The sequence below is a fragment of the Harpia harpyja genome, chromosome Z, assembly GCF_026419915.1.
Source record: "Harpia harpyja isolate bHarHar1 chromosome Z, bHarHar1 primary haplotype, whole genome shotgun sequence".
NCBI classification, from domain to species: Eukaryota; Metazoa; Chordata; class Aves; order Accipitriformes; family Accipitridae; genus Harpia; species Harpia harpyja.
The window spans coordinates 10,824,006-10,842,450 of record NC_068969.1 but is presented as its reverse complement, the minus strand read 5'-3'; the positions used below and the strand labels follow the sequence as shown (position 1 = coordinate 10,842,450).

The 18,445-nt window shown below is 41.9% G+C and overlaps 2 protein-coding genes across 43 annotated transcripts in view; one reads left to right on the top strand and one right to left on the bottom strand.

The window, feature by feature from the left end:
• SLMAP (sarcolemma associated protein) overlaps window positions 1-1,860 on the bottom strand; it is an 87,302-nt gene extending 85,442 nt beyond the window's left edge. For 28 of the 38 annotated variants that reach the window (XM_052776952.1, XM_052776950.1, XM_052776958.1 and 25 more), the window contains exons 1-2: window positions 1,742-1,858; window positions 127-1,600 (exon numbers count right to left, since the gene is read on the bottom strand). In XM_052776952.1, coding sequence (XP_052632912.1) covers window positions 127-324 — 198 coding nt within the window. In that variant the 5' untranslated portion in view covers window positions 325-1,600; window positions 1,742-1,858. Of the gene's footprint in view, window positions 1-126; window positions 1,601-1,741 lie in introns of all 38 variants that reach the window. The other 10 variants (XM_052776973.1, XM_052776976.1, XM_052776985.1 and 7 more) reach the window with 3 other exon arrangements.
• Window positions 1,861-2,172: 312 nt separating this feature from the next.
• The window catches only part of DENND6A (DENN domain containing 6A), a 35,675-nt gene continuing 19,402 nt past the window's right edge, over window positions 2,173-18,445 (top strand). Inside the window, exons 1-7 of one of the 5 annotated variants that reach the window (XM_052776997.1) lie at window positions 2,173-2,219; window positions 5,941-6,076; window positions 12,772-12,810; window positions 12,905-12,947; window positions 16,493-16,605; window positions 17,602-17,682; window positions 18,063-18,168. In XM_052776997.1, coding sequence (XP_052632957.1) covers window positions 6,047-6,076; window positions 12,772-12,810; window positions 12,905-12,947; window positions 16,493-16,605; window positions 17,602-17,682; window positions 18,063-18,168 — 412 coding nt within the window. In that variant the 5' untranslated portion in view covers window positions 2,173-2,219; window positions 5,941-6,046. Of the gene's footprint in view, window positions 2,220-2,289; window positions 4,745-5,940; window positions 6,077-9,835; window positions 10,094-12,771; window positions 12,811-12,904; window positions 12,948-16,492; window positions 16,606-17,601; window positions 17,683-18,062; window positions 18,169-18,445 lie in introns of those variants that run through there. The other 4 variants (XM_052776996.1, XR_008233485.1, XM_052776995.1 and 1 more) reach the window with 4 other exon arrangements.

Here is an 18,445-nt window from a genome sequence, read left to right as displayed (position 1 = left end):
CACAAATCTTACTCCTTCCACATGCAACCATATTTATTACAGCGAAACGAAAGTGATCTGCAATCTACAGGGACTTGCTAAAACAAACATGCAGGTCATTATTTTTAAATAAAGAAGACATCTTACCTTGCCTGTCTTGTGATCAAACCACACAAGAGCATGGTTCCTGGACAGCACCTTACAGTCAAAAGTTGCGTTGTTCTGAGCTGGCCGGCAGCGAGCCACTGAGCGGCCAATCTTGACGGGCTCGTCCAGGTAGACATGACGCTCCTGAAACGGATGAGAGTTCGGGCGGCAAGTGAAGATGGCCAAGGCTGAAGGCATCGAGGACAGATTGGGGTTGCCACACCAACCAGAGATGAAGAGAGCCTCTTCGGATGCAGACTGTCCTCCACAATTTTTAACCCAAACCTCCACAGCAACTTTATATTAAAGCAGGACAAACATTATCATGAGAGGCCTAACAACTCATTGTTTCAGTGTGTAAACTAATTCTGGCAATAATCCAGTGAAAAAGCCCCATTATGTCTTTTAATACTATCAGCAGTGGCCCAAAAAAAGTCTAAAATGTACAATTTTCAATCCATCCTCCTCTGGAAGAATAGGAACAAGCATCTGATTCCTTCAAAGAGAAGCAAAGGCTCCTTGAAAGAAGGATAGAATGTCTTAAATCCAAGTAGATGAGTCATATGAGTACTTTTGTTTGTAACCTCAACTGCCTTCTTTCCCCCCCCCTTCCGTAAACAACACTGACCAAAATTCTGACCAATGCAACATGGAAGCAAGGAAAGGTTTAGGGAAGGGGGATGAGGGAGGAGGATTAGCGTCCTCTCTCAAAGCACACAGATCAGGAGTTGGAAGGTGAATACGAAGCCCTCACTCCACAACAGGGATCTAGTCGCTTCACACAGCAATCCGCATTTCACCATCTTCACGTATTAAACCAAAGCAGAATAAGGTGGTCCTCGATTTAGGATGGGGTATGAGAGCTATGCTGTTTTCCTCCCCTACACCAGATAAAGCTGAACTGGTCTACAGGTTCAGGCAGCCGCTCAGATAAGAACTTGATAAGGCATGGAGAGGGCTTCAAACTCTCCTTCCCTCGGGGCGGGGGGAGGGGGGGGACACACTAACGCGTGGGAAGGGTCCTTCGGGGACGGCCTACGAGGTGCACTGACAGGTTGCTCCCAGGCGGTGCCCGCGATGGCTCCGGCTGCCAGCAGCGGGCAAGCGTCCCTCCGCGGCGGGGCGGCTGGCGGCGGGGTCTGCTGGCGGCGGGCGGGCGGGCGGGAGCGCGGGGGCCGGCGGAGGAGGGAGGCGAGCGGGGGGGGGGGGGCTGCTCCAGGAAGTCTCCGCCAGAAGCCCCCGGCGCGGGGAGCGGCGGGCCGGGAGAGGCGGCGTCCCCTCCGCTCCGCTCAGCCCCTCCGCAGGTGGCTGCGCATGAGGGGGGCCCGCTCCTCAGCCCCCCGCGCTCTCCGCCCGCCGAGCGCGGCTCCGCTGGCCCGGCGGCGGGAGAGGCCTGGCGGCCGGGCCCGGACGCCTCCCCGCTCGGTAGCTCTGCCTCTCAGGCAGCCGCCGACCACGAAAACTTTCCTCCGACCTGCAGAGCCGAAAACAAACCGGGTCAGACGCGTCCCTCGCCCGGCGCGGCCCCGCGCCTCCCCCCCCCCCCCCGCCGGCCTAGCGCTGCCCGGCCCCGAGGGAGGCACGGGGCGCACCAGGGCTCCGCTCCCTCCCTTACCTTCAGCGCAGCGGCCGCCATAGTGACTGGAAACCTACCCGGTGTAGCAGCCGCGGCGCTGCCGGGGAGGGGCGGGGGTCGGGGGGGGAGGGCAGGCGGTGGCGGAGGGAGGAGCCGTCCTCAGCGGGGCCTGACCAAAGGGAAGGCGCGCCGGCCGCCTCCAGCCTCCGCGCGGGCGGCTGCGCAGGCGCGGGAGCGGGGGCTGCGCCGGCGCGCTGCGCCCAGTGAAGCTGCGGCAGCGGCCGAGGCTCCGCCCCGTGACCGCTGCCGCCCTCTTCCGGGTGCGCGGGGCGGGGGGGGGGTAGTGCGGGGGGGGGGGGTGCTTGTGAGGGGAGGTGGGCGGCGGGCTGAGCCGTGAGGGGTGAGGGTGCGGGGGCCCGGGCGGTCTCCTGTGAAGCGGGAAGAGGGGGAGAGGGGCTGCTGCGGAAGGGCACAGCTAGGACGTGTTAGCAGGTGGGAGCGGGGGCAGGTCTCTGAGGTGAGTGAGCCCCCGGGGCCGGGTGCCATCTCTTTCCCCTCCCCTGTTCTCCTTAGCTCTGCCCTGGGGAGGGAGGGAGCGAGCGAGCGGGGCTCGTTTGTCGTTGAGTAGGGGAACCCTGAGGAGAAACTGGTGTCACACGTTATCAGCAGAGCTTTCCGGCGAGAGTGCAGGAGTCTCCCCCGCATCCTCCTGCTTTCCCCGTGCTCTTCTTGGCGTTTTATGATCCCAGGTTGAACATTTTGGAAGCCGCAGTGTCATTTGACGTGTCTTGGGGAGGGAGGAACGCTGGCCGTGTTTTGCCGTCTCTAGTTACGGGTTGGCAGCTGGAGCCGGGGGGGAGCCCTTGAAGTGGTAACTGCAAGCTCAAGGCAGAGTGACAGAGAAAGATCAGGGCAGGACAGAGGGGGGGTCACTGGTGCAGTGTTTTCCCTCAGTAGGTCTTGGAGCATCATCCAAGGTCATATTTATCCCCATTTTCTCGAAGCCAAGGAAAGGTTGTTACTTTTTCAAGGTCATACGGTAGGCTAGTGCTGAACAGGTCTCTCCGGTCTGATTCATTTTTAAGTCTGTCATTCCCTATAAAGCAAACAACTGGAGATTGATTGATAGATGTTGGAGTCGTGCCAGCACTATAATTATTCTGTGACAAGGTGTTAGGATTAGGGGTATGGCAGGTTTCTCTGATGCCAGGATGCCAGAAAGGCCAAGCGGCTGTGGAGGAGAGAAGTGGAGTTGGGCCAGGCAGTTTAGCCAGCAATATGTGAGGGAAATAAGCAACATTTGAGGTAAGGCAGTGCAGTGTATGAGTGAAAGCATGATTGCTGTGTTATTAGTTATAGCACAGTAAAATCTCAGGGCTGTCTTCATTTCTTTTTCCCTTTCTGACTGCACTGTGAAGGGGGGGGGGCGCGATTCATTACAGCCTAGTTTTCTTCCAATGATCCAATGAGCAAAAGACAGCAAAACCAGGCTGTAACATCTGTGTTTGAAGCAAAGAAATGAGATCCAAGATGAGAGACAAGTCTGATTTTTTGAAGACAAAAAAAGAAGGACTAATAGGTGGAAGCTTTAGGACTGTATGTCCATAGTTTTCAATTCTCCTGACAGGAGAAAAATGAAAAAATATCTTGCACACCACTTCATGGCTTTCACCAGCTTGTTTATGAAATTGTACTATTGTGATAAATATATTCCTAATTTACTCATTTTTTTAAATAAATGGAAAATCCATATGGCTATTGCTTATAGCACACAAGGTGCCATAATTAATCAAAAGGGGGAAGGAAAGGGATATAAAAAGAGGATGGGGAAAATGAGGAATAAATTTAAGTCCATCAGGAGTTAGATTTGAGGGAAAGAGTTGCAAAAGTAGAAATAATTGAGAACATTTTGGAATTGCAAAGTCATAAAAGGTGGGAACAAAGGGTACTACAGGTGTTGGAATGACAAGAACATTTATGAGGGCATGTTTTATATTTTTGTATGCATGTTTAATGGAGAAAGGAGTCTGAAAGTAAAATTAAACATGAAGAACCATTACCATCTATAGGGCCTAAGAGAATCAAGTTAAAAAGATAAACTGAGCAGTGGATATCTTTTTCTGATGTTCTCTGTAAGTATAATTTTTAGATCCTGAGATTCAAACAAATTTCATACTGTATAGTGTGTACAGTATCTTTCTCAAGTCTTCCTGTGACCAGTAGAACAAACTAATACTCTAAATATCTGTCTCCTTTAAACTAAGCCACTGCTGTATTACAGTATCCTGAACCCTTCTCCGTCCCCTGGAGAAATCCCATTTTGACAGTCCCACGGGGAAAGCAATGGTACGTGCCAGCTGCCTTTCTAACACTTTTTGGCGCTGCCAAGTGGCTCATGTAACAACAGAGTTCTACCTACTTTTCAGCGAGGGCATTAATTTAAGCCTTCCTTTTCTGTATGGGTGCCAGCTTTCAGAGAAGTTGGATGGGTTTAGTTATCTCTCAGACTTTTTTACTCCTGTTTCAAATTGCCTAATGAGTTCAAAAGTTATCAGGGGCAGACTCATAGACTAAGTTAAAAATACAGAAAGTGGTTGCATTCTGAAATGAGATACAACTATTGTATGGGTATTTTATGAGGTATTTGATGCTTACCAGAAAGTGTCCATCTTAGAATGTGGAAAGCAACAGGTGGATGAAAAGAGTTCAGTATAAAATGCTCAGCCGCTGTACTGTGCTCAGGAGGAGTAAGAAGGACATGTAAGCTCATGCTTCGTTTCTGCGAACCACTGTTTGCCACACAACCAAAAGAGGCAGTGATCTTTGGTAGCCATGTTAGGTAAGGGCAGCAAGATGCCACTTAGGTGGCCATCCTTTTTCCGGGCAGGAAGTCCATAAAAATTTTATGCTAGCCATCATAGCTGAGGGCAGAAACAGCCTGCTCTAGAGCCATCTTGGATAAGGGAAATGGAAGGGAGGTGACTGTCACATTTGTCCCCTAAAGAGCTGGTGTCTGTTTCAGGATGATGAAATGCAGCAGAGGTAGAGTTTATGTGCATACCTGCCAAATATCTGGATTTGGGCTTGAGTGTGTGAAAGTGCAGGAGAGATTCTTTGGTCTTAATGACTTCATGAAAAATAAGATATTTTGCTGAAGGAAGCCTGTTGTGAATTCTAAGTCAACTGTAACTGACTAGAGAAGAAAAACACTGAGCATCGTTCTAGGCAACTCAGTGCCAGATTTCTGAGTATTGTGCAATGATGATCTAAAAGCTACCAAAATATTAATATACATCAGATTAAGATTGACAGTGGAGAGGTGTTGTGAACCAATTGCTTAGTGGGAGATCCTGACTCAAGAGAGATTGTTACATTTGGAATGAATGAGGCATGCTGTATAGCAAAAGCTTAGTTCTAGTATAAAAATTAAGATGCAAACTGATAATGAAAACAGAATAAACAGGTAAGGAGAAATTTGGAGATGCACAGTTTTCTACTGAGTTCTCATCCCTGAAACTCACTCATCAGCAATTTACTAATCAGTTTCGCATTGATTTTCAGTAATACAACAAATTTTATGTATAATTGCACTCTTTTAAGCCATACCAAATTTTAAAATATGACAGTCTATAAAGGCATTTACTGCTACGTAGAGCAATGTGGAAACATATAGCAAAGTTTGAACTATTATTTTCATCCTAATATATCTTTTGCAAAACAAGCTTGCCTCAGAAGTAGCTTCTGAGACATTCAGAATCAAGCTGAACTGTCAAAAGTAAGGAACTGTTTCAGAGCAGTAGGTTCATTTTCCTGGAGCTATAGATGTGTCAATTTGAGTGTTAACACTACAAAAACGTAGTTCACAGCAAGCACTTTGTGTCCACTAGAGGACTGGGAGGAGGACTAGCTGCATGGCCTGTCAGACTATCTCAGACCAGTGTTTGCTGATCTATAGTTGCTTTTGAGATGCAACGACTGAAAATGTAATCAATTTTTTCTTAAGTAGGAGAAGTGTTCTCATGAAGTAATTTAAACAAGGAGTGGCAAGATTATTGTGACGTGGTGATTCTACAATTTGTTGAAATATTCTGGTTGCAATTCTTGATAAAATTCACAATATTCTGTGCATGCATGATAGCGGATATCGCTGGACAGTCACAGGAGTAAATGGTGTAGTTGCAGTGTATGTTGAGGCAGCAACAATTCCATTTGAATTTTTGGATACCTGTTTGTTTTAGGAGCTGGTGAATACATATACGTTCTACGAATGTGTTCTCTGGCAGTGTGTCTCTGTCCATGCTGGTGTATCGTGAGAAGTAACTGGAGCAAGATCATGTCCTCAGAATGATGGTCATTACTGGCAAACAACAACAGGTATTTTCTAATAGGTTTTTTGCAGCTTTCATGATCACATTGAAAAAGAGCCAAATTATCTTAGATTAATAAAGATCACAGATAACACGAAGCTGTAATACATCTAAGAGCTGGTTTCCACTTCAGTTTTAACTATGAACTTTGCTATACAGTGTTTGAACCACTGTATGTAAACCACTTTGTAAAAGATTCTGCACAGATATAGACATTGGTATGTATGTGTCTGACCACTGAGTCTCTCTGCTTCCAGTGGCAGTGATCACACAAAAGCCTTTTTATAAGCTCACCAAGCTCCTCCTTAAAACTTATAAGGACTTTATTCCTCACTACTCTTGTTGGAAAACTTTGTTCAAAACCTTATTTCTCCAGTGATTAGAAAATTTATTCTAATTATCAGCCCGGATTTATTGAAAGGTGGTTACACTTTTTTTATTGTAGCATTATCATTGTTCTTTAGTTTCAGACTTTCTGTTCCTGATCTTTTAACTCTCTGACTGATTATATAAAGAACAATTGCGTTATCTTCAGCATTAATTTTGAAAGAATAAGCAACTCAGCTCGTTTAATCCTCCTTTGTCAGGTAGATTCTCCATTTATCTTGTTTTCATTCAGACCCTTCCCTACTCCTATTTCCTGTTTGCATTAAGCTTATTAAAAGATGCTCATACCCAGTATACAAATGAGGATCTTACTGACATAACAGACAATTATATTAATGTAATATACATAGTAAGCATATATTGAATATACTATTTAATTTACATTGTATATTAAATATGCATGTGTTATATTTACACAATTATATATAAAATATATTATTTATACTCTATATATCCTATATTTATATACACAACATACATTGTATAGTATGTTGATAATATATGTATATGGTATATATAAATAAGTATAATGTAACATGCATACTGTTAATACAGTATTATGCTAATATATAACTAATTTTACATACAATGTTTCTTCATTTCTAATGAAATTAGGTAAGTTGGTATATCTGGCATTTTCACAGCTTTATCATTTTAGTAGAACATAGTCATCATGTAACCAGCTCTTAGTTGCTTTTCTATTAATATGAGGTTGACTTTTTGAAATGTTTGATGTTTTCTGTGGCTGTTTGAAAAATAAGGAAAAGTGTTTTGAAAATAAGTACGACATTTCTGGTGTTTGCTTGTTTGTTTTTTTGTTTTAAATAGATGTATTTACTAGACCAGATCTAATTTTCAAATACAAATAAAATATTGCTTTAAAGTGAAATCTCAAGGCGGGGAGTGGAGGAGGGAAAGTGAGGTGAGCAGAAGATGTTTATCCAATTCTTTGGTGTTACTCGGTGGATATGAACAGTCTGCACAGTCACTCCCTGCTGAAGCTGATGGAAATTGGCCAGCCAGCAGCCAACACAAGATTTGCTGCTACCTGATAGAAAGCATCTCGCTGAGAGAGGCAGGATGGAACGGTAGAGATAGCAGCTGTAGGAGAAAGATAGAGGGTGGAAGAAAGCAAGATAGGCTCAAATGCTGAACGGTTTTGGCCCTTTAGAATCCAGCTGCCCCACATAGGCCTATACTCACTTTTATTCCAGCAACTGACATCGCATGGGATGCTTTTTCTAGAAGACACTCTTGTCCAAACCCTGCCAAGTATTTATATGAACAGATTCCTGTCTATCCGCAAAATAAGACAAAATACGAGTTCATAGAGTGCTTTGCAAGGGCAAATTCCATGTGCAGAGCCCTACTGTTTCATGAGACTGTATTGCAATTTGTAGCAAAACGTTCTCAGTTAATAGATTCCCAACTTTGAAGTCCAAATTTTGTCCTACAGTGATATGCTTCTTCAAGGAGAAATAGGAATATCTCCAGTAGATGAGAATCCTCTCTTTTTCAGTGACTTCATTCTCAAAGACCATGTCTGTAGTCTCTCAACTTTCTCCTGCCAAAAGATGATTTCTGTTAAGCATCAAGTGAAATTAAGTTGTTGGTTATTGTTTGTTTAACACAATGAGCAGAAAATATCAGTCTTACTAAGTACTTTATTAATCTTATTTTACTTGTATATATTTATACTTTTTATTCACATGAAAACTTCCAAATAGAGGCCAGCAAAAACTAGAAGGCAATGCATGATAATAATAGCTAAAATTTTGTTCTGCCCATGATAGTAAGAATGTAAACAGGGGAAAGTATAAAAATATAAACAAGGGAAGGCTTGTAAGAAGCTGAGAGATGATACCTTTTCTTAAAGCAAGTGATAAAAGCTTTTGGCTGGGCCCTGTTTCAACTCTTAGATGGAAACAGGAAACGAAATATCACTGTAGAATCACTGCTCTGAGTTTAACCTGATGAAGTTAAGGCTTAGTCGTGTCTTTTTTCGTATAGTAATCTTTTACAGAACTCAGGAGTTAACTATTGGAAAAGTTCGTGAGTCTTACATGGCATCATGGTAAAATACCTGAAGCAGCTAGAGACAGCAAAAGCCTTCTTGTACAGCCACTCCTGTTGCATAACTCCATTCATATCTTAGTTTATATCTAAAATTCACTTTGCCGCTAATGGTTTATGATAACTGAAGGCTGCTATATCTTAAATTATTACAATGATAATTTTGTGTATTATAATTTTGTCTGAGTTACATGTTTGTTCCTCCTTTGTCTAGGAAATTACTGTAATGATCAAAGCATACTTTAATTTCTAGCGGTTTGTTTTTGATAGATAAACAAATGTTGTTAATGGGTCTTAAGGAAACAGTGCATCTAAAGAATCATAAATTTTCTATGAAGTATGTATAGATGTGGTATCTTGGTTTTGGTATTTGCAACTTCTATTGGGAAAAAGCGGCATGTAGTAGTTCAGGCAACAAGCCTGTCTGCATCTACTATGGCTGAAGCTGTTCTAGTAGCAGTCAACCAAAAGTCTGGTGTGAATAACTAAATAATGAGTTACAGGTCAGGGTGGGGGAGTGATTTGTTTAATAAAGTAGCTATTTAGCACTTTCAACTCCACAAAACGTTTCCTGCCGAAATAGAAATGAGACGTGCAGTGTGCTAAAAGAGTATCGGAAAGCTCTTACATTATTAAATAAAGAGCTTGGCTTTTGGCTAAGGCACTGAAATAGGTTTTCAGGCATTTGGATGCTTGCACTTGTATTATTCCAATTTCCTGTGCAGGGTAAAGTTGTCCAAGCATCAGCCTACGGGCTACTTCCACCCGACTCCTGAATGATGCTCGGTGTTGTGTAGGCCCTAACGTAGACATGCCCGTTAATGACTTAGCGACAGCCTTGTCCCCATCCAGATGCTGTTCGCTCACGCGCCAAACAGGACAAGAGAACTGTGATCGTTTGCCTGCGCCGTGTCGCCTGCGGAAGCTGCCCCGCACTAGCACCCCGCTGGGGCACTACTGACGAAGGGCAGGCCGCTCTCTGGGGAGAGGTTGCTCTGGCTCGCGCCCCCCCCCGTCCTCCCTCAAAGCACGCTGCACGAGCCGGCCCCTCGCTTCTTCAGAGCAGGGCGCGGGCGCGGCCGAAGGAACGCGGGGCGGTTTTCCGCGGGTGGGCGCGCCAAGGGCGGCGAGTCCGCCCGTCCCTTCCACTGCGGGCCGCCGGGGGGAGCTCCGCGCCTACGTCTCCCCCCGCAGTAATGGTTTGGACTCCCCGGCGCCGGCCGCCCCCTCTCCGCTGGTGCCCGCTTGGACTCTTCCACTTCAGGCGGCTCCGGTCCCCGGGGGAGCGCGGAGGAGGAGGCGGCGGCGCGCCGGGGGTCACGTGACTCCCGGCGGCGGGGCCGAGGCGGGAGCCGGCGCGGCGGCCGGCAGCGCCATGTCGCTGCGGGAGCGGAGCCCGAGCGGCGCCGTCGAGGCCGGCGAGAACGCGGCGGCGGAGGCGTCGCCGGCGGAGCCGGATGGCCCGGGCCGGTGTCTGTCGCTGCTGCCCTGGGACCGTTTCTCGGCCTGGCTGCACTGCGTGTGCGTGGTGGGCTTCGACCTGGAGCTGGGCCAGGCCGTGGAGGTACGTGAGGCGGCGGGAGCGCGGTGGCCGCCGGGGTTCGGCGGGGCGCCTCGGTGGGCTTGTGGGCTCCGTTCCCTGCGGGGGCGGGCGGCTCTGCGGCAGGGCCCCGCCGGAATCGGGCACTTCCTCTGGTGCCGGTGTTGCACAGCAGCGGGGGAAGCTCGGCGGCGTTCGGAGAGAAGTGTGATTGTGCAAAATCCCCAAAAGGCGACGGAGGGGAGGGAGCGAGCTTCGGCCAGCTCTGGCAGAGCGTGCGGAGAGAGCGGGAGGGAGTCTTTGGTGGGAAAACAGCTCTCACGGAGCGTGAGGTGAGTTTCGTTATTTTCAAGGAACGGTTTTCGTTCTGCCGGTTGTCACATCGGTGAGCCGTTGTGAACGGTTTATCATCTCGTGCCAAGATTTGCGTTAAATACATCGTCAGCTCACTTTATATACGGATAGCACTAATTTCCGTGACATCTAGATGTTAAAGTTTTTGAAAGAGTGCAATAATAACGTCAGTGCAAGTAGTCCTAACAATTAATAGTTTTCTCCAGATCGCTGAGGTACGCAAATAAATTCCTTAAACGTTTGAAGCGTTTTCCTTGCACCATTAAATGAATGTCAAACTGCGGCAACGATGCGTTAGTGACGCTGCCACAAACGGCAGGGTTTTTTTAACTCCCTGCTGCTCTTTGCCGTTTTGTGCAACAGGCAAACATCTATGAAATTGCGTATGAAACTGCATTAGGGAACTGATTGGGCTGAAAAATAAACTGGAAAGAAGAATTATCATTTGGATCAGTTTCACATCGTGTTTCACTGTGTTCACCATATGACTGTGCAGCAAACAGTTGGTGTGCAGGGAAAAACGTATTGTCTTTTTCTTTTTTTTTCTTTTTTTTTGTTTTTTGTTAAAGTGGTGCTAGCATAACTGTATGGCAGACTGGCCTAAAATTCAACCAAGCTAGCTGTTACAATATTTAAAATACATAAGTGATGTGCATTGTTGGCTGCCAGAGAAATGCAAATAAAAAACAGGATACTGTGCTAATTATCTAAATTATATTCGCTTGATGTTATAAGGTGTTGTTAGCAACAAAGGTGAGCATTTCTTTATAACCTGTGACTTAAGCAGATAATGTGCTCGGTGGCTGAGAAGCACAGAATAGGCTCTGTCCTGTCTGCAAACAATTCTGTTAACACTCCCGTTAATTTTAGTTGAATGGGTGCATAAAATGAAGCTTAAAATGTCTACGTAACTAAGGCTTGAGATTTTTCAGTCATGTTGCTGCAGGAAGAGTAACTAGCTTTTAGTTTCAATTGGAATTCTGGGAAGATACACCAGCTAGCGAGGAAAAGGAGTATTTTCAAGTCTGGTCTGTACTCCAATCATCTGACTAGATGCAGATCATTTCAGCATAATTCAGCTGCTGAAAGAGTTACATTTGAGTGTATTGCTTAGCATAAGATAGCATAGGAAAAAGTTAAGAGATTAAAAAAAGTTGATGGTAAGTTTACTAAATGCAGTACGCAGGTGTTCCACTCATCTACTTTTAGTTTTGGTGAAACTGATAGTATGTTGTATGGCTAGACATCATTGGATAGAAGACTGAGGGAAAAATAAATGAATTGGAGACTTTATGGCCAGGGGACAGAAAGCCTGCTTAGTCAGAGACCAGCCAGTAGATATATTTGTTGTTTTCTATGGAGTAGGATAGTGTTGTATTATCAGGAGATACATTTACTTATGTTTTGTCGAACAAGGTTAAATTAGATAACTGGATGTTACCAGCATGGTAATATGAGGACTCTACATTAGTGTTCTTGCATTGAACTTCAGTTCTTAGAGTAAGTTCCCACCTGTGGAAGCCCTGAAACCTTCTTTGAAACATAATCTTTGAATTTATATTGAATTTTCTTTGCTAGCCACCCATTTCAGTAGTTTTGGGGGTTTTTTTGAGGAAGTTTTTAGCTGAAATTTAAGTATCTAAGGTTTGTTCTCTTTTCTCTATGTTCTTTTCTACTTACTTGCATAATCACTGATTTTGTACATCCAGGTTTTTTTTTTAAATGAGAGTGCTTCCTTATCTTACATTGTATTGCATTGTTTTTGATTTCTGCATTGTAAAAAACATATTAAATAAATTTACTTTTTTTCTGTCCGTACAAAAGCCCTGGCTTTTTGAGTGTGTTCCTTGAGCTTTCTCGGTTCCCAGCTCTCATTTGGGGTCAATGTTCATCCTCCAAGAGTTAGTATTAATGTAGAAGGTATTTTGTGATTAAATTTTGATTACTCCCACCTAACTATCCATTGCAGCAGCTTTTGGACGCTAATGTGTTCTTGGCTTTCTGTGGAATTTTCTACTGAATTTTGTATGTAAAAGTTAAATCTAAAGGGTGTGATATTGCTCTCCTTTGAGTCTTGTTGCACCAAAAATCTCAAGTACTCTGTTTTTTTTTTTAAATGTATCTATATGGTCTCCAACTGGCATCCAAAATACCTTGTAAAGATGGGTGATCAAGTTAGCTTAAAAGCATATGAAAAATAAGAACAGAGACATAATATTAGTAGCTTACCATTGAAAATAGCCTAAGGCTAGGCAGGTGTTCAAGGGTTGTATCATAAAAATATTTAATAGAAGCTTACTGATTATACCCAGTTTATTTTCAAGTAAAATAATACTTTTTTCCTGTAGGTAATATATCCTCTACATTCAAAACTCACAGATAAAGAGGTGAGTCATGGTTGCTGTATAAATGTATCATTTGGTTTTACTTTAGTAATTTCAGGAAATATAATGGCGCTCTCTTCTTTTCCCCACCCTTTAGAAAACCAATATTTGCTATTTGTCTTTTCCAGATTCTAATTCAGGTAAGTGCTTCCTTCGCTTTGTAGTCGTCTGTTGTTGGACTAAGCTATCTTAAAAAAGATAGAATTTGACAGTATATATTAATGATTTTAGATTAAATACTTATATGAATATCTTAATATTACAATATGGCAAAGTTGCAAATAAGGTTAAATATAAAACTGTAATCGCCTGTATTGCAGTAAGGTCTGAGAATTCTTTTTTATTTTATGCAAGTGAAATATCAGGAATGTGAATGTCCAGATGACAGACATGCAGACATTTCAGAATACTTTGCAAGTAAAGAATGAACATCTTAATTTCGCTTTTAAACAAAATAATTGTCACTGTAGAGGGGAGTGTAGGCACATAATTTGAAGGGTTTAATAAAGCAAATGGAAGGGATATGGAACCCTCTTCTCATAAAGGAGTAAATGTGTATTTTCTAAATTCATAACAGCAAAACTGACTTTTAAATTCAAAAGCATTTGGAAAGAACAGTTGTGAAGGGAAAACCTGGCCTATCCTATATCTTCTTTATTCCTGATGCTTCTGTTGCTGTGTGTGGTCCTGCTTGCTAAATTCTTCTTTAATCTAAACTTCTACTGTTCTGCTGCCAAAGAGAAAGTGGAGGCATGTGGCTGCTGACTTGGACCACCTGCAAAAAGATATGGCAGAAGTACAGATGCTTCCTTTCACATTTATTTCTTTACAAAAGTCAAAACCTGTAGTAACAGACTTGTCCCTATAAGTGCTTTTGCTCTCTGCTTTTGGTTGCTCTGCAGCATAACAATTCTGATATGGGGTGATGGCAGTTGTGTGCTTTTAATGTGTGTGAGCTCTCTTACGTAATTTTACAAAATATCTTGGCTAATTTTTCCCCTTTGTCTTAATGTAATTAAAATTGAGGTATTTTCTCTGTTCTTGATATCCTGTGTGTAAATAGAGGAAGAGCTTCTTATTATTGAAAGAGAAGATGAGCTAACTGTATCTTCTTATTACTCTCATTGTTAATGGTTATAAATCTGTCCAACCTTCAGAAGGTGTATTGAAGGTACAAAATAATGCATTAGGAACAAAGGCTGATTTTTTTAAATTTTGGGGGGTTGTTTTTGGTTGTTGGGGTTTTTTTGTTGTGGGGTTTTTTTTTTCAAATAAGAGTGGTAGCAAAGCTATTTTAGGCAGAATAGGTATACGTAAGGATGGTTTACTTTCAGCAGGAAAAAAAATCCCACATTTTTGCTTTTTATAAGTCCCTGTTAAGAACCTGTAGATTCTTGATCGTTCTTGGTAGGCTGAAGTTTCAAATTATGTAGAGGGTTTACCTGCCTAAAACCTGTGTTCTAGAAATTAGCTGGGAGTGTATGCTATCTGTTATGATTTATTTTTTCACTGTAGGGTGTAACATAAAAAGAAAAGCTTCGTGTAATGTAGCAATGAAGAAAGTTACTAGCTTGCAGCTAAATTTGAGGTCAGTCTTTCTTAGGTTTTCATGGCTCAAAAGCTGAATTCAACTTCTTTTTTCCTTTTACAACTACAAACATATCATTCTAGGACTTGTAGTGGCTATGAATTTAGGGGAAAAATTGATTTAATCAGGTACTAGATCATGACACTTTTTGTGTTTTTAAGCTAAGTTTCATAGTGCAGTTATCTTTAAAATAATGCTTTTGCCTTTTCTGCATGGATAGTTGAAGAAAGAATAGACATTTACCAATCTTTTTAAATTCTACGTACCAGAAGAGCTTGTTAAATAAAAAGCCATCATATTCTCAATGATACTGCAACATGTTAATGATTAAGGGTAATTTACTTCTAGCTCTTCTGTGTATAGCTTTTTATAATAGCTTTTTTTTTTTTTTTTTTGCTTTGGGTGAAGGGAACTAGCTATGAAAACTTGGAGCAAATGTTTAGTGCTGTGTTATTGGCATGTGCTGTGTTTTTTCTTGTTATGATTGGATCCATATTGCTAAGTACTTGCTTTAGTTACCTATTTGAATTGGATGGTTATCCCACCATACAGTGTTTTGCTACTTTTGGTTTTGTCTTGGCGTGTTGTGGGTTTCCTGCTGCAACTTCATGGGGTTCATAAGACTCAGACCTGAATGCTCTGAACATGCCAGTATTAATCCACACTGCCAGTTGCACAGCCAGTGAATTTGACTGAGGGTTTGGGCTGTCTGTGGCTGCTGTAGCAGTATGTATGTGACTGAAAGAGAAGAAGATGAAATTGACCTTCTAAGTCTGAAGAATAGTTATCTGGAGAATAGAGTTCTGCATTACTGTTTAGTCAGCACTGGCTGATGTAAGACAGGACAGCTGTGAAGAGTTCAGATGATCAGTAGTGACTTAATGATTTTTTTTTTTCCTGGAGGTCTTATGCAAATTATACCCAAAAGGTGTAGGAGCAAAGCACTAACGAAGAAGTTAGATTCAGTGTGGAGAAGCAAGTGTCCTTTGCCAGGACTTACTGCTATAACAGTAGCTACAAGTTTAATAGTAGATTGGTTTTTTATAGTCACTTACATGAACGTTTACATTGTTGCGGGGAAGATAGTCTGCTTACCACAGGTTGGCAACACTCAGGAGGTTGTCTTTCAATTGATTGTGTTCATGTTAGTAACACTGCATTCCAAAGGGACTTTTTTTACAGGTTTGCTAGAATGAGTAAAATACCTGAGTGTTCTGAAGTTTCTAGTAGTCCCCCGTATGACTATTCCCATGAACAGCACATTCTGTTCAGCTTATATAGCTTCTACTTGAACTGAAGTTTTTTTGGAGCTTCTCTTTTAACAGCAGACAACATTTGTAATGGTGAGAACACAGCCATGACAGTATCAGTGATACAAGTTCTGATACTGTAGTTCTCATGTTCCACCTGGAGAAAGTTTCTTTGATATCTGATACAAATTCAGCCCAAATTTATTTTCAGACTGCAAATAGTCAATATACTTAGTTACATTTCTCTCTCAGAAAGTAATTTTGACAGAAATTAAGGGAAACTTCACTCCTTGGGAGTATTACTGGGAAGTAGGACTCAGTTTCACTGAGTTTTCTGCAGTTAGTTTTGTGACTTTCAAAAATACTGAGTCCTAGGCCTGCACATGGAGTTATAAGAGATCAGCATCATACACTCTTATGGTGTGACTTACGTATGAACTGTTTGGTGTCAAAAAAAGGCTAAGTGCAGTCATTCAACAGAGAAATGACATGTGGTTAAGATGGTCAGAACTATACAGGCAGACCAATAAAATGTGGAATAACAGTAGGAAGACAGCCATTAGTAGAGCTGTTTAAGGACATGACAGTCTAATAAACTCACTGTGAGGCCGAGTGACTTTTTTTTTTTTCTTGTTGAATGTAGGTATTTATTGTTGCCAAAGATGCCAAATCATTCACTTGTAAAAATATAAATATGTAAATGGTCGCAATGGCAGAGCATTGTAGCAGTGCAAGATAAATGAACCAAAACTATTATAGCTCTTTGGCTGTAATCAAGTCCTCATGTTAAACAAGGCTCAAACTCAGAGTACTGTCTATTTGTTGTTTATCTCTTCCCCCTATGTAGGTTGTCTTGGGGACACACAGTTTTGTTTTAGATTTCGACGGTCTACTGGAAGGAAAGTCTCATTTTGTTGTTTTCTGGACCAATTGGATAGAGATCTACCAGTTTACTTAAAGGTTGGAAATAAGAAAAAATGAAGTTAATTTCTTTTGGGTAATGTTAATTTATGGGTCTTTACGCTTAGATTTAATATTTGAAAAACAAAATCTCTGAAATGGATGTCCTGAAAGACAAAGCTCAGCAAATGTTTTTTGTAGCATGTAATTATCATAATTATTAAGTAATAATAATTACGTTAACTATTCTTTAAGTTTTATTACTATGGGTTTTGGACTGCAAGGAATTACTTTGAAGACCAGACCTATTTTGTTACTGACTGGAAACCTGTAGATCAAATTGTAAAAACCATTACCTTTTTGGAAATCTGAAGTGCTTTATAATTTAAAAAAAAAAAAAAGTTGAGATGTCTCTCTCTGTTTCTACCCTTCCTTTTTTGAAGATGGAGCAGTTACCTAAAAGAGGTAGCGGCCAAAAAGGTGTTCTTAGGGAATATTGAGGCCTTTAACTATGCTAGTGGGAGTCTGATTCCCAGACTCAGTTTAGATCTGTTTATGTGGCAAGTACTTGAATTCCTGTTTGTAGGAAGAATGAGGCTGATGCTCTATCTTTGAAATGCAAAAGCATGCTTCCTTTAATATTCCAAGAATCTTTTATAAAACTAATAGATTGAAAGACTAGTTTTTATCTTTTCAAGTTAGGGCTTTAAGGTTTTTAACTGCTAAAATCTTTTTAGTGCTACTTTGCAAAATTATGAGTGTTGATTTATTCCTCAGGAAATTAATTCTATTTTTGCTTTCATGGTGCGTCAGGAGAATATAGATATAAAAATAGTAAAGCCAGAAAGCACAGCTGTTTCCAAACAGTGGTGTTTTCTCTTTGAAGTACTTATTAAAAACAACAACCCTGCCAATAAACAGAGAGTAATCCTTCTAGTTTATTGTATCTAATCATCTTTGGAGCTTCCAGAGAAATAAGCTTTTAAAATGCGTATTGAATGCTTCAAAAAGGACAGTATCAGGTGGTTGTATTGAATTCTTTCCTATCTTTTGCAGAAAGATCCAGCATATTACTACGGCTATGTGTATTTCAGACAAGTTCGAGACAAATCATTAAAAAGAGGCTATTTCCAGAAGGTAATTTCAATTCTTTTAGGAAAATATTAATTCGGAAATCAATTATTTTTCAGTGACCTCAGAGGAGCAGGAAGAATATCTTGCTCTCTTAACTAAATTCATTGTTGATTTATAGTAAATTGGTCTAATTTTACATCAGCTATGCTATGTTCCCGCTGCACTGTCAGAACAGAAATTTTTTTGTGTGTTTTAAAAACAAAAAGTTGGGAACTTTCAGAAGTTGTTTGTTTGCAGTTGCCTGTAGTCAAATGTGTGGTTGGCTTGCAGGTATGAGAAAAATCACACTTGATGCTCTCTGAGGATAACCAGTAGAACTGCAATAGAACTGAAGGCAAGGGTTAACTTAAAATTATTTTTTGTTTTGTTACTCTCTATTGTAGTCACTAGTCCTCATCAGCAAGCTACCTTATGTCCATCTCTTTCGCACCATGCTTAAGCAAATAGCACCAGAATATTTTGAAAAAAGTGAAGCTTTCCTGGAAGCAGGTACTGGTACTATTATGTTGTTCTGGAAGAGCTCTTATAATATCACATACTTCTTTTGGAGAAATAACAAACACCGCTGTCACATCTAGTTTGTGTTTCTGTCTTCTTGCAGGCTAGAGGGTTGAAACTAGCAGACTGGCTGATTTCTAGATCACTGAACAGAGCTAATCTAATTTTGGATTCTCCGTGGGAAAGCTGAAGCTTCCCCCTAATAAAACACCTAGGGTTTTGTTGTATGTTTCAGGACCCACTGTTCAGCAGAAGTACCTGATGGCAA